Source organism: Gadus morhua, chromosome 2, assembly GCF_902167405.1.
Source record: "Gadus morhua chromosome 2, gadMor3.0, whole genome shotgun sequence".
Classification (NCBI taxonomy): Eukaryota; Metazoa; Chordata; class Actinopteri; order Gadiformes; family Gadidae; genus Gadus; species Gadus morhua.
The window spans coordinates 22,144,954-22,159,882 of NC_044049.1; the positions used below are offsets into that span (position 1 = coordinate 22,144,954).

The following is a 14,929-nucleotide window of genomic DNA, read 5'->3' on the forward strand; positions in this document are numbered from 1 at the left end:
CGAGGACCCAATCAGAGACTCACATTGGAAGGCGGGCGTGGACCTTTTCTGTCACACACACAGACACAGGCACACACACATTTAAAGCGGTAGTATACAATCTCGTTTTAATGTGTTTTTTACATGTCATCTTAACACAAAGTATAAAAATAAACAGTGAATAATGCATAACAGGATTTCATATAATGTAAACGTTCACCTTGATGTAAAAACGTACCCTTACTTTCCATCTCATTAAAAAAACATTTTATTTTTACTATATAGTCATTAGCAGATGCTTCCATCCAAAGCTAGTTACAGTGAATTTATTTGAGACACATTTCATCGAGGAGCAGGTACAAGTAGACCGCGGACATTGGGGTTCGAACCCAGGACCCTTGGGCTGGGAGCGGAACACCTCTACTACTAACCATACTCCTAGTTTTCCCTCCAGTGGTATATCAACCATGTCTTTTTGGTTCGTCAAGTGAAAGGTCTGGTTGTGAACGAGGTAAAGAGCGAGGGAGGGGCCCCAGACTTCAGGCCGTTAGCTTAGCGGTTAGCGTATTAGCGATTAGCGTAGCCAGTCAGAGCTCCAGCTTGGAGCCCAGTGAGACCGAGGTTCCCGCGGGGCTCAGGTAGCTCGGGAGCGAGGGGCTGGCCTCAGACGAGTCGGAGTCGTGCCCCGAGGGCGGGGCCTCGTCCCTGGGGGGCCGCCACGCCCGGGCCTCTCCGGCCACGCCCTGCCGCTCCAGGTACCCCCGCTGGCAGAACGGCGGGGGCCTCCGATGGGTCAGGGACAGGAGGAAACAGGTCTCTGGGGGAAGGGGGGAACATGAAGTGAGGTCACACTCACAAAGAACACGAAGTGATGTCACACTCTTAGTGAATATACATCTAGAACTAATCTATAAATAAAAGGGCCCCTCAACTGGACATTGACCGGTGTGTTACCTTTTGAGGGCTAGAAACAAATTGGTGCTGCCTGTGGGGGCCCTCAGACACTAATTGTTGTTATCTGTAGGGCTCCTCAGGTAGACAGTACCAGGTGTGTTACCTGCGTAGAAGGCCCTGAGGTCCGTCTGGAGGCAGTGCTCCAGGAAGCGTCGCAGCGGCTGACCATGTGACACGGGGCCATCCCACTCCGTCAGGAAGTCCTCGATCATGTGATGCACCGCCTTGGGCCGCGGCAACGGCCAACCGGCGGGCCGGCGCCGCATGTCGCGCTCTGAGGACCAATAGGAGGAGGCGGTTAGAGGCCGACAGCTGTGTGTGGACCAATAAGGATCCCAGAGGACATGGGGTGGCCAGGGAGTTCTGTATGAAGTTAGTTGTTTGAACGGAGACTCTGAGCTCTCCCCCCTCCCTTCTCCGTAGTGAACCAAACCAGGGATATAAACAACTATGTCAATGTTTAACGTCACAAATTTGGTTTTGTTTCAGCGCATTTGTGCTCAGTCCCTAATTTGGATGAATTCAAGGATTTCCTGCAACTTTGTTTGAATATCTTAAACCCAGAACAAGAAAGACGTGTTGGTATAACTGTACAAGCACACATTCATATCCTGTTTTGCATGGAAATACGAGACTGTTTAGAAGTAAGATAAGGTCTACTTTTATTACCCCAGGTCGGACATTTGTAAAAGGGAAAGGTGCACTCTGAGTGCACCTCATGCAGTCTTTAAAGCATAACACTAGTGTGGGTAATTGCTCCACTAAAACAGACCAATGTGATACATAAACGTGATATATTGCTGTTGTTTACATGGCCGGCAATGCTAATGCAGCTAAATGCTAATCTGCAGAATCTGTACAAGGATGTTATTTTCTGTAAGGGATATGTTGGGGAGGCCAGGAGAGAGGTTTACGACGGTTCCTCCCGGACGGTAGCTGAGCTGCGTGTGTGTGTGTGTGTGTGTGTGTGTCCGGACCACCCACCGGTGGGCAGGCGGTCGTAGTAGTACAGCACGGGGTGCAGGAAGTTGGACCTCCAGGCCTGGGTCCACTCGGACTCGGAGCGGCCGGGGCCCAGGGAGTCGGAGCGGTTCAGCCCGTACTGCATCACCAGCACCAGGAGCCCGCCCTGGGGGACGCGGTGCCCCGCCAGGGAGGGCAGCCGGGGCAGCGCCTGGACCGGGAACTCCTCCAGGTACTCACACTGGGAGCTGCGGAGGGGGGAGGAGCCGTTAGTACTGGGGACAGAGTGAAAGGTGCTCGACCAATCAGGAGGGAGAAGAGAAACAGTACGATCTAGAACAGTGGTTCTCAAGCCTAGTCTACTAGTGTACCCCCTCCGAGATATTATTTAGGCTGAGCTAACCCCCTTTACCGGCAAAAAACATTTTTGGGAGAAAAATAAATAAAATGAACGTAAAGAATGTATGTGTTCTATTTTGCAACATTAAAAGGGCGCAATAATGTACAATTTAGTGGGAGACCAGGGCCTGGGCCTCGTGCAACTGTTGGCTGATTCCTCCCAACAATAGAAGCAAAAAGCCAGGGGAGGGTCCGAGCATGAGGTGGACCCCGTTCAAAAATATTCCTCCTGAAACTGACAATATTTTGGTGATTCTGGATAAGCTTTCTTTTTAACGGATTCTCCTTGTTTTCAGATTTGTTCAGTTTCAACCACTTTCTCGATTTTCTTTCAGAATTTTAACTTTTTTTAGTTTTGATTTTAGACATTTTCAGCGGTACCCCCTGCAGCACTCCAGAGTACCCCTAGCGGTAGGCGTACCCCCCTTTGAGAACCACTGCTCTAGAAGACAAACATTTGTACCCCTGGAGCAGGACCACGTCGCCCAGGACCCCGAACATCTGGTAGGGCCCCGACGCCTCGTTGACCCGCCTCAGGATCCAGGAGTGCAGCTGGGTGACGGACAGGGGCGTCGACGGCCACCGGTTGCCATGGTAGCGCTGCTCCAGCACACGATGGACGGCTCGCACTGCGGGGGGGGGGGGGGGGGGGGGGGGAAATACGACCATAGGAAATAAGATCACGTATATTAGAGGATGGCCTTGGACCCCCGGACCCTCACCTGTGTATCTGAAGCCTTGGACCCCCGGACCCTCACCTGTGTATCTGAAGCCTTGGACCCCCGGACCGGACCCTCACCTGTGTATCTGAAGCCTTGGACCCCCGGACCCTCAACTGTGTATCTGAGGCCTCGGACCCCCGGACCCTCACCTGTGTATCTGAAGCCTCGGACCCCCGGACCCTCACCTCTGTATCTGAAGCCTTGGACCCCCGGACCGGACCCTCACCTGTGTATCTGAAGCCTTGGACCCCCGGACCCTCAACTGTGTATCTGAGGCCTCGGACCCCCGGACCCTCACCTGTGTATCTGAAGCCTCGGACCCCCGGACCCTCACCTCTGTATCTGAAGCCTTGGACCCCCGGACCCTCACCTGTGTATCTGAAGCCTTGGACCCCCGGACCCTCACCTGTGTATCTGAAGGCTTGGACCCCCGGACCCTCACCTGTGTATCTGAAGCCTTGGACCCCCGGACCCTCACCTGTGTATCTGAAGGCTTGGACCCCCGGACCCTCACCTGTGTATCTGAAGCCGTGGATGAAGCCCCCGGCGGAGGAGCGGTAGTCCCGGGAGTGGGCGGCGGTCCCCAGGACGAACAGCCCCGGGGTGCCCCGGCCCTCGTACCAGGGGCTCACGGCCGGCAGGCGGCCCCGGGCGACCTCACTGTTGGGGGGTCGGGCCGAGCTGGGGGGGGGGGGGGGGGGGGGGGGGCAGGATGGAGGTCAGAAAGCTCTGGAACTAGGGTCAGATTAAGGACGGGGGACAGACTACAGCCCGGTGGAGATCCAGATTCTTTGCGTCCGCGATACTTTTATATCATCAAGGCGACTTAAAAATGTATGATCAGAAGAAAGGCTCTGTCCTACGTGGGAGCGCTTTAGTGCGTTCACTTATAGTCAATCTGCACCCACTATGTTCGGTACTGTTTTTTCACAGTACTTTGAAAAAGAATGGCAGCCAGGAGCCAAACCTGACCCAAAACACAACGTTAAACCACATCAAACATCAAAACGCACCAGAACATCCGAATATTGGATCGCAATATCGACAGAATCGCAATATTGACCGAATCGCAATACTTATTATATCGGCACTTACAAATCTTTGTAATATTGTATCGTAAGCTCCCTGTTGATTCCCCTTGCTAGTTCACATAGAAGGAACATAATAATACCTTAATTTAATATACTAAAGATACATTGATACTGTGTAATAATGTGTAATAATATTGTATTTTTTTTTTTTTGTGATCAATTTTTTATTGTATTTTATATTTCATACAAGAAAGAGTTACACACATACACAAGTAAGACAACATAACACATATAATACTCAACCATACTCCCCCCCCAAGCCCACCCACCCCCAGGTCTTGCCTCCCACAAAGACAGAATCAATAATTTGAGAAGCTCAGCAAATTTGTTAAATAGGCCTAATACTAACATGTGAAATAAATAAAGAAAAAAAAAGAAAAGGAAAAGGATGAAAAAGCAGTGAGTAAGGCGTAGATACAGTAAGCCATGACTACCCTCCCAACATATTGTTAATAAAGGTGGACCATAAGTTAATATTTCTAGCTTGGGCGCCATGCATGATAATAATATTGTATATTGAAGTTAAAAGGTGTGTACTGAACATGCGCCTCCTACCCGTCGAAGATGGAGAAGTTGAAGGTGAAGCCAAGGCAGGTGATGACGCGGTCGTACGGCTGCCGCAGGGAGAAGTTGTCATAGTGATACGCCGGCAGGTTGGCGGCGGCGACGCGCGACCCGTTCCTAACGTCCTGGTTGTCAAGGAGATCGGCCAGCGTCAGGTACAGCCGCCCTCCTCCCCCCTTCCTCCCCTCCCCCCTCTCCTCCCCCTCCGTCTCCCGGGGCCCCGCCCCCCCTGCGCGGCGTCCCCTCCTGCGCGGCGGCGGCGTGGAGGGGTGCGGGCCCTGGTCGTCGTGGCGACGGACGATGGCGATGTCCTCCAGGCCGCCCTCCACCAGCCCGTCCAGGGACTTGAGCTGGTAGGTGTCCAGGAGCTCGTTGTTCACCGCCCTGAGGACACCACGACGTCATTCAGCTGCAGGGTACAGTGCACTCTGTTCTACTGCAGTCCAATCAAACGTTATATATTAGAATCTAGCCTCATCTAATCTAGTCTAATCTATGATGTTGTATATTATAATGTAACCTCATCTAATCTAGTCTAATCTATGATGTTAAATATTATAATGTAGCCTCATCTAATCTAGTCTAATCTATGATGTTGTATATTATAATGTAACCTCATCTAATCTAGTCTAATCTATGATGTTATATATTATAATGTAGCCTCATCTAATCTAGTCTAATCTATGATGTTATACATTAGCATTTAGCCTCATCTAATCTAGTCTAATCTATTATGTTAAATGTTATAATTTAGACTAATTTAATCTAGTCTAATCTGATCAAATTTATTATAATCCAATCAATGTAATCTAGTCAAACCCAATCGAATCCATTCTAATTTAGTCTAAGAGGGCGCTGCTATGACCTAGAGCTGCCACTCGTGTCGGTTTCAAGTTTACTTCCTGCTGTTTCCTATATACTGTACATATACTATATATATATATTATTTTGTACTATTTGGAAAACCTGTCTTTGCATCTGGCACTATCTCCAGAATGATTCATTGCACAACAATAACAATTAAAATCGTAGCACTAATTTTTATAAATCTCCTACTTCTCTGTCCTCTCTAGCACCAGATGAGGTACACTCCTATCAGCCGTACCGGAGGTCTCCTACGTAGTGCGTCTGCCAGGCCAGGCGCACCGGGCTGGGGCTGTACAGGTGCACCCGGCTGGCCCGGCCCAGGATGCTCTGGGCCGTCTCGAAGGCCGAGTTCCCCTTCCCCAGGATCAGCACCGCCTGGTCCACGAAGTCCTCGGGGTCCACCGACACCGACTCGTAGCTCTCCGTCAGGTCCCAGCCCGGGAACTCCACCTTCTGGGGGTCCCACAGCCCCGTGGAGACCAGGAGCACCCTGCCGGGGGGAGAGAGGGGAGAGAGGGGGAGAGAAAGGGGGGAGAAAGGGGAGAGACAAGGGAGCAGGGGCGAGAGGAAGAGAAGGGGGGGGGGAGGAAGAGAGAAGGAGGGAGAGGGAGAGACAGGGGGGAGAGTAGAGACAGGGGAAAGGAAGAGAGGGAGGCAGAGAGAAGGGGGAGAGGGAGAGGCGGGGGAGAGCAAGATAGGGAGATAAAGAGATCATCTTCATGCCCCCCCCCCCCCCCCCCCCCCCCCCGTATAAGGTAAACCCAGGGGCCTCTGCTACCTGCAGCTGTACTCCGTCCCCTTCCGGTCCGTCAGCAGGTACCTCCGGCCCGAGGGGGTCTGGACGGCCCGGACCCTCCCCACGTCCACGCCGTAGCGCACCTCCAGCCCCAGCTCCTCGGCGAACAGGGACAGGTAGCGCGGGTAGGCGTCGGCCGGCGGGTACAGGTCGCGGCTGATTCGCTGGAACAGCAGGTCAGGCCTGTCACTCAGCAGGGAGTTCCAGTCGTGGCGCAGGTTGAACTCCCGGTTCCGCCTCCCGGTGTAGATCTTGTTGATGCTGATCAGCTTCCGGTGTCTTGGGTAGCTGAGCAACAAAAAGAGCATCAGGAACAGTATTATAGTAGGAACAGCATTAGGAACAGCATTATAGTAGAAGAGCATCAGGAGCAGTATTATAGTAGAAGAGCATCAGGAACAGTATTATAGTAGAAGAGCATCAGGAGCAGTATTATAGTAGAAGAGCATCAGGAACAGTATTATAGTAGAAGAGCATCAAAACAGAATTATAGTAACAAAGCATCAGGAACAGTATTATAGTGGAAGAGCAGCAGGAACAGTATTATACAGGAACACCATGAGAGGATCAGTATTATAGTAGGAACAGTATTATATATTTATATTAGAATAGCCTTAGGTAGAGTAGTATAGTAGAAATGGCATTCAGGACAGAATAACAGTAGTAATAGTAGTAGCAGTAGTAGTATAGTATCAGTATCAGTAGGCCTATAATACCAAAACTACCGGCTCGAATGTAAGGAATACCGTACGAGGTTAAGAAGTTCATCAAAACCCAAACAGTACAAGACAGTATAACAAGAATCATCAGGTCATGGATGGATGCCCACAGACACCTACATGTTGAAGAAACTCCCAGGGCCCGAGTTCCGCTCTAGGATGACGTAGTTCCTGTTGGCTTTGGCGAGGAAATGTCCCGCCTGCATCCCGGCGGGGCCCGCCCCCAGCACGCAGTAGTCATATCGATCAGGCTGATCGATCACAGCCCGGACCAGGCCGATTACCGCAGACAAGAGGAGGACGAGGAAGAGGAGGAGGGCGGCCGGGAAGCGATCCATAACCTGTGTCACAGTTCAGTCTTAAAACTTATCCCAGTCGTTATTAAACTTTAATTATGACTTTATGAAATCAGACCCCCATCGGAATGGGGTCCTGTTCTAGGAGCAGAATTATAAGAGTTGATCGTTTGTATTCAATGCGGTTGTGAGATCAATAATTCCACGAATATGTGTCCATACTAATCCGAGGGGTGCGAACATAATGTGCATACTAAATCTGAGTCAGGTTTAACTGTTGGATGAGGTTTTAGTTAAAAATTGCCAGGCTGCGTGAAAGACATGTAGAGACGATACAAACGCCCAAACGAGAAGGGTAAAGTGGGCAACTGAGAATATGGGTGGATGAAAAGATATGAACGTGGCTTTAAGTTATGTTTATGAATAGTGAACAGTAAAGGAGCATCGGCCGGAGGCTGCGGTGTCTTGTCTCTGAACCAGATGTGATCATAAAATATGGGCACAGACATGAACTTTAAACCCCCTCCTGACGCATTATCCCACGGTTTATAGGACATGGGCACAGACATGCGCCATACCTTTACTTTAGACCTCCTTCCTGACGCACTATCCCGTCGGAAGACGTCTGGCGGCAGTCGACATCGGGCTGTAGGAGATCTGCCAGCAAGGCTACATGTTGAGTATGTTGGATTTCATAACATGATGTGCTCGGTACCCCCCCAGCGCTATGAACCACGCAGCTCCCCCAGGTCCAAGAGACCACCCTGTTCATGCCCACACTATATGAACCGCGCATGTTCCCCGGGTCCTAGAGGACACCCTGTTGAAATTGGCAATTATGTATTTTTATGAGTTGGTCAAACATAAGGTTGTGTTTTTAAGGTGGAGATGTTCTGGTAGGGTTATATATTTCTTTGGGAGTTAAGACTTTTGGATTTTCTGAAGTCTGAATTATGACCTTAAAATCAAAATGAAAAGAGTTCAGACTTTTATAGTCAGAATTCTGAGCATGAAGTCAGAATTATGTGAATAAGTCTGAATTCTTTGAATAAAGTCTGAATAAAGTCTGAATTCTGTGAATAAAGTCTGAATAATGTCTGAATTCTGCGATTAAAGTCTGAATTCTGACTTTCATCTCAGAATTCTGATTTAAAACAAAAAATAAATTCACATGTGGCCCTAATCCCCTTCCATGCTATACTATAGCCCACAAGAACACAGTAGAATAACAGTGTTACTCTTAACGTAGGATGCATGTGTGTGGTGAGGTTATCACTTGCTTCTATCGGTGCATATAAAGTTGTGTTTTTAGGTGCTGATCTTCTGGAGATACACATGTGTTTCTGGTTTCTAGGGTTCGGTAGAGGATTGCTTATCCACTGCTGGGATTATAAACATGTGTTCAACATAATGTTCCTTTCACTCCAGCTGTAGTCTCCCATACTAGTGATTCAACACTAGGGGGCAGTATTGTAAATCAATAAAACGGACAATTCAGTCCCTCCAGGATTTCGCGGGCCTTTTTTGAGATTGTTGCGGCCTAAAAGGCCTGATGTTTCGTGAGCTTTTCCAAAAAGTTGCTGTAAAAGTTGCGAAAGTTGCGATTTTCCTGACGTTAAATATTAAGTTATTACTGCAATTTCCCCCAGTAATTTGTTAGATATTAAGTTATTACTGAAAAAAACATTAATTAAAAGAACAAAACACTGAGAAATGGTCCTATAAATAATTGATTCTTGATTTTTTCCGCGCTGGTAATTGACTTGGATGCAACAGCATCCAAGTCAGTGATCTGCCTCGTCGTCTGACGTCCTGCCTTCAGTTCTGCAGTTCTGTAGTTATGTTTCGAGGTGGTGAAATGCTTATCAATGTAAGATTTATGCTTATGGTCTACCACAATGTTGCATGCAGTGCAAAATAACTTTCCGCCGCTTTCATGTAGAATACCAAGATACTGCTCTTCACGATCTTTCACAGTTACTTTGGTCGGTAAGTGTGAAACGTTGGATGCGCACATGCTGCATGAATGCTTGAATCGCTTGAACGTAGTAAACATGGAAGTTATGGTGCGTTTGAGTATTCTCTGCGAACCGACTCGGATCTCGGATCTGACGCCACGCCCACACTTCAAGCGTTTTATTATTTTGCTGTCGTTGGAGGAAAACATGGACGCCACCCGGAAAGCTGTTGTCGCGGTAGCATTGGCAGAGTACCAGGCGCTCCAAAATCGGTAGGCTATAGGCCATAGGCAGAGATGCGGACGCAGTAAGGTATTGCAGTAATACGAGTGATTGAAATTGCCATTTAAACCACCAAAGCGGTCCAAGCACAATGAAAACAGTTCATGCTTCAAGTCACAATGGCCGCAGCCATCTTGAATTTTGTCTCGGAATTTTGCTCGGTCACCACTGAGTTCAACCGAGATGGCGAGTTCGCCCTCCGAGGAAAAGGGGTGTGTTCGTGTGTGTCGCTAGGCAACGTCCTCGGACCTCCGAGACGGATGGATAATAAAACCCAGCATAAGGCGGAAGGTAGTTTGATAACGTCAGTTCTAGACGACGCCACTGATTGGTCAAATTTGCAAGAAAGTTGCGGTGGTTTGTTAAAATTATGACACAGCCCTGAATTCGCGGTGATTGGTTCATGTTGCGTTGAAGTTGCAAATCGCAACATCGTGAAATCCTGGAGGGTCTGACAATTTGATAGTTCTAATTATTGAGGTAAATGACAGTTGCGTAGTTGAATGAAACTCAGAGCATTCCTTGTTTAAAGATGTGAGGACATATTCCGGGAGGCTCTACTCTAATGGTTATAGTGTTTCTTTGTTTTTCTTTCAGAAACTTGTTCAAACAGAAATCTGAAAGCTTTCAATAGAGAATGACCTTGATCTAAGCATTTATATGTGGTTTATTATTCTTAAAAGCAACTGAAGCATAATTACATTTCAGGTTAAAAGCCTACTGAAAGCTTTTTTTAAACGTAGCTTTGAATGCAGACGTTTCGGTATTTTGAGGGTTTATTGGTGCCTCGTGAAAAGTAAAGTTCCAAGGTAAAGTCACAAGAATGTAATGTGCCAACATATTGAATAACCTTGGAATGACTCGACATTTTGACACCTTCCAAATCAGCCAAGAGAACAACACAAACACGCCTGAATAAACATTGACACGCATACACACACACACACACACACACTCTCACTCTCACTCTCACTCTCACTCTCACTCTCACACACACACACACACAAACACACACACACACACACACACACACACACACACACACACACACACACACACACACACACACACACACACACACACACACACACACACACGCATACACCGAAGATTTGTCCAGCATCCAATTTGATTGGTGCTGGGACTTGAAAGGTTGGTGCATTCCTTTGTGTGAAACAGACGTTTTGTTCCAGTTTCCAGGAATCTACGGAGTTAGGAGCATTATAGGTTGAAGAATGCAATCTGCTCTCTCTTATGGTGGATATTCAGGAGCATTGGTACGACACAAACACACTGCAAAGACTCATACACAAACACACTGAACAGACTCATACACAAACATACTGAACAGACTCATACACAAACACACTAAACAGGCCAATAGACACACACAAACACACGCACGCACGCACGCATGCATGCACACACACACACTTGCAGTCATGCACTAACACAAAGGCATGTACACACACAGCCATTAATGCACACATGGCATGCACACACAAACAGACGCACACACACACACACACTGCATTTCATGCACACACACACAGGCATGCACACACAACCCTGGACACACACAGACACACAAACACACACACACACACACACACACACACTTCACTGCACGATAGCTCTGCTAGTTTCCTCAAACCGTACATCTTCTAACACCCCCGCTCAGAGAGATACAAACAAGCACACACACACACACACACACACACACACACACAGACACACACACAAATACACTCACACACACACACACACACACACACACACACACACACACACACACACATTAACACAGGTACTAATAGACACACATTGACACACAAACACACACCCACCAAACACACCACACACTGCATGATACCTTTGCTTGTTCTTTAAAACTGTACATCCAGCGCCTCCGCTCTCCCGGTTATTTATTTATTTCCCGGTAAACAACACAACAAACTCTTTTCTTCTTCTGTCTTCTGTTAACAACAACAGGCCCTGGAGGAGCTCTGGGGCCCTCAGAGGGGCCCTGGGCCTGGTCTTCTAGAACATCTATTCTGCAGAAAGGTGTCTCTCTGTCACCTGTTAAAGACAAACCTACAAAGCCGTGGGCCCTCAGAAGGGCTGTGGGGCTCTAGCAGAGTCTGTGGGGCAATAGGAGGGGCTGCGGGGCCTCAGAGCGTCTGTGGGCCCTAAGAGGGTCTGTGGGGCCTCTGTGGGCCCTCAGAAGGGCTGCGGGCCCTAAGAGGGTCTGTGGGCTCTTAGAAGGTCTGTGGGCCCTCAGAAGGGCTGTGGGGCTCTAGGAGAGTCTGTGGGGCCACAAGAGGGGCTGCAGGGCCTCAGAGCGTCTGTGGGCCCTAAGAGGGTCTGTGGGGCCTCTGTGGGCCCTCAGAGGGTCTCTGGGGCCCTAAGAGGGTCTGTGGGCCCTAAGAGTGGCTGTGGGGCCTCTCTGGGCCCTCAGCGGATCTCTGGGGCCCTCAGAGCGTCTGTGGGCCCTTAGAGGGGCTGTGGGGGCTCAGATCGGCTGTGGGGCCCTTGGAGGGTCTCCGGGCCCTAAGAGGGGCTTTGGGGCCCTCAGATCGGCTCTGGGGACTCAGATGGGCTGTGGGGCCTCAGATGGTGGTTGCCCGTAGCGACAGGGGCGTTAGGTGAAGGTGGGGCCCAGGTGTAAAGGGCCGACATCAGGTAGCACGGAGGGAACAGCAGATGCACACCTTAACAGGTGACAGACGGGCAGACAGGCAGACAGACATACAGGCAGACAGTCAGACAGGCTGACAGGCTGCAGACAGGCAAACAGTCAGACAGACAGACAGGTAGGCAGGTAGGTATATATAGACAGAGAGACAGGCAGATGAGTAGATAGACAGACAGACCATAAGGCAGAAATGCAGCTAAACAGACAGACGGACAGACAGACCAAAAGCCAGACATAAAGACAGACTGACAGGTAGGATGCAGAGATTGAATCAAACCTCTCAGTCGTTTCATTATCATCCTGCTCCTCTCTATAGTTCAAAACTTCAAACTAAATGTCAACACATGGGGCCCTGATTGATTGACACACACTCAGGCCAGCACTCATGAATCCCGTTGCTGTATTAAATGCATGCATCACTCTAGATCGATTGTGTAAGCTTCTCAACTTATGTTACAGTCCACGGTCTATATTTTCTGAATGAGTGGTTGTCAGGTTTGTCATCCTCCCTCCTGTTCCCGCGCAGCCTTTCCCGCGCTGCTCTCCATGGTGCTGAAGGTGAACAAATACTAACGCTTTCTTATTTAACACCGAAATATAGCTCTTGCACTTTACTTTTCGATTTAATGTTTTTTTCATCACCGATCAGACATCCTTTTTGGAATAAGTCGACTTTAAGTAACAGTGTAAGTCGAGTCAACATTCAAAGCACTAAATGTGCTGTTAATGTGGCTCACATTGCCAACGCAGACTGTCCGATATTATGAACGCTGCCCATTCATTCGTAGCAGCTCTATTCCGAGTTTAATCACCACCACAGATCAAAACCAATGTCCTGAAAGCGGCGCTATCTCACACTGGCCAAAAAATCGCCAATTTACGCCTCTAGGTTTTAATGAGCAGTAAACGACTTTAATGTTTTTTTTTTAAGGCGTCATTAGGTGGCGCTGTGAGTGTGTGAGTGTTCTGGTCCAGGGCTGGTCTCAGATAAGCATAGAGAGATGAACGCGGAGAGCTGCTCAGTCCATCCATGCCCGCGGTGGAGACGCGCGGGGTCCTCCTCTGAGAAGCGCACGTTGCCATGCTTCATGCTTCACTTCTCCTTGAAGGAGGAGGGGATGGCTCTGGTCGTCTGTGAAACGCCCCGATATCTCCTGACTCCACGACAAGCGTAAAGGGGAGAACGTTCACTCTTCCAGCAGTTGTTAGACTTTACTACTCTGACCAAAAACCGGTGGATTTCTGCCGTGCTGGTTTCGTGATTCCCGCGCACCTATCGCCGAGGATTATCGCGACTGTGCGTCAAAGTTTCCGCTGATGTTTTGGTCGATTTGTCACGAGGCATTAAGTTTGTCTGTGATTGTTCCGGAAGTTACGGCTCGTGCTTTGCCAGGGATTTGCATCGATACGTGGCGAAGTGTAAAGTTGCACTGCGCGTCTTGCTGACAGCGGGGGGTCGCGATACAGCGTGAGACCACCACGATACAGCAGTGAGACCACCCCGACACAGCGTGAGACAACCACAATATAGCCGTGCAAACACACGATACAGCTTGTGAGCACCACGATACAGCGCGAGAACGCCACTATGTCGCAGCGTCCCGGCGTTTCCTCCGCTTGCAGAACATGACCGCAGCGGTCAGCGACCTATCCAACATGCTGAGGAGATGTCTCGTTACACTGAAGCCGTTCAGGTGAGTGCACGCGAAGTTACACTCAGTGGTGGCGGTCATAGCCGATCTGTGGACAAGTTGAAAGTCATATTTAGACCCTGTATAACGTTCTGTTTGCTGTGTCGCTGTTTCCAAAAAGAATGCTCCCTTATGCGTTTCAGTGACTCGCACTGTAGTCTACTCTCTACTCTGTGAAAGGAAGTTTGGTGCGCGCGCACGCACGCGCGTGTGTGTGTGTATGTCTGTGTGTGTTACTGTGAGTTGCTGTGTTTGGTTAGGTGTGCGGGTGGGTTGGTTAGTGTATGTTCTTTTGTGTGTAGGTGTGTGGGCGGGTGTGTGTATATCCATGTGTTTGTGTGTGTATGTGTTGGTGTGGGTGTGTGGGTGTGTGCGTGTGTGGTGTGGGTTTGTGGGTGGGTGTATGTCCGTTTGTGCATGTGTGCACTCAACAAAATAGAGAAATAAGTCAGAGCAGACAGAGAGAGAGAGAGAGAGGGAGAGAAGACAGAGAGAGAGAGATAGAAGACAGAGAGAGAGAGAGAGAGAGAGAGAGAGAGAGAGAGAGAGAGAGAGAGAGAGAGAGAGAGAGAGAGAGAAAAAAGGTGTGTACCAAAGAACAACTGGACTCATATGCACCTTTTCCCCTAAATAATGGATGTCTCTCGATCCCAAATGTCCGCAGTCTACCTGAAGGCATCTGGAGCAAGAAATTTGCCGTTCCTTCAGGGTCTGGCTCTGAATTCCCTGTCAATCGCCTCAGAAGAAAGCGTACCATAGCATAAAACTTGGCCATAGAAATACCTTTTAAGTCAAACCCCCCGTACTGTGAAATGCTTGAGGCTGCACACACACAGAGCTTTGAACAAAGCCCTTTCCAGACGTGAGAATGCAGCACTGCTATATAATAGTGTGGAAGTCCTTTTCTATGCGAAGGACCTCACTGATGCAATGGCTGTGTGTGTGTTTCCTGT

General features: G+C 49.0%; 2 protein-coding genes across 2 annotated transcripts in view; one reads left to right on the plus strand and one right to left on the minus strand.

Annotated features, from left to right (window-relative positions):
- Positions 1-80: 80 nt before the first annotated feature.
- foxred2 (FAD-dependent oxidoreductase domain containing 2) lies at positions 81-8,097 on the minus strand. The gene is made up of 10 exons (XM_030349695.1): positions 7,929-8,097; positions 7,175-7,395; positions 6,318-6,623; positions 5,778-6,029; positions 4,664-5,056; positions 3,532-3,698; positions 2,759-2,924; positions 1,918-2,144; positions 1,037-1,207; positions 81-796 (listed from the first exon to the last, which is right to left on the minus strand). The coding sequence occupies exons 2-10, from the start codon at positions 7,390-7,392 to the stop codon at positions 567-569; spliced, it is 2,130 nt and encodes a 709-aa protein (XP_030205555.1). The 5' UTR covers positions 7,393-7,395; positions 7,929-8,097; the 3' UTR covers positions 81-566.
- Positions 8,098-13,294: 5,197 nt separating this feature from the next.
- The window catches only part of LOC115557070 (alpha-1,6-mannosylglycoprotein 6-beta-N-acetylglucosaminyltransferase B), an 80,210-nt gene continuing 78,575 nt past the window's right edge, over positions 13,295-14,929 (plus strand). The window contains exon 1 of the mRNA XM_030374654.1: positions 13,295-13,979. Within this exon, the coding sequence (XP_030230514.1) occupies positions 13,912-13,979 (68 nt within the window). The 5' untranslated portion in view covers positions 13,295-13,911. The remainder of the gene's footprint in view (positions 13,980-14,929) is intronic.

Bases quoted from the DNA above. Each gene is read 5' to 3' on its own strand.
- foxred2 (XM_030349695.1), bottom strand. From the start codon at position 7,392: ATGGATCGCTTCCCGGCCGCCCTCCTCCTCTTCCTCGTCCTCCTCTTG. The intron at 5,057-5,777 runs GTACGGCTGATA...TGGTGTCCTCAG, and splicing joins CACTACGTAGGAGACCTCCG to GGCGGTGAACAACGAGCTCC. The intron at 3,699-4,663 runs GTAGGAGGCGCA...CCCCCCCCCCAG, and splicing joins AACTTCTCCATCTTCGACGG to CTCGGCCCGACCCCCCAACA.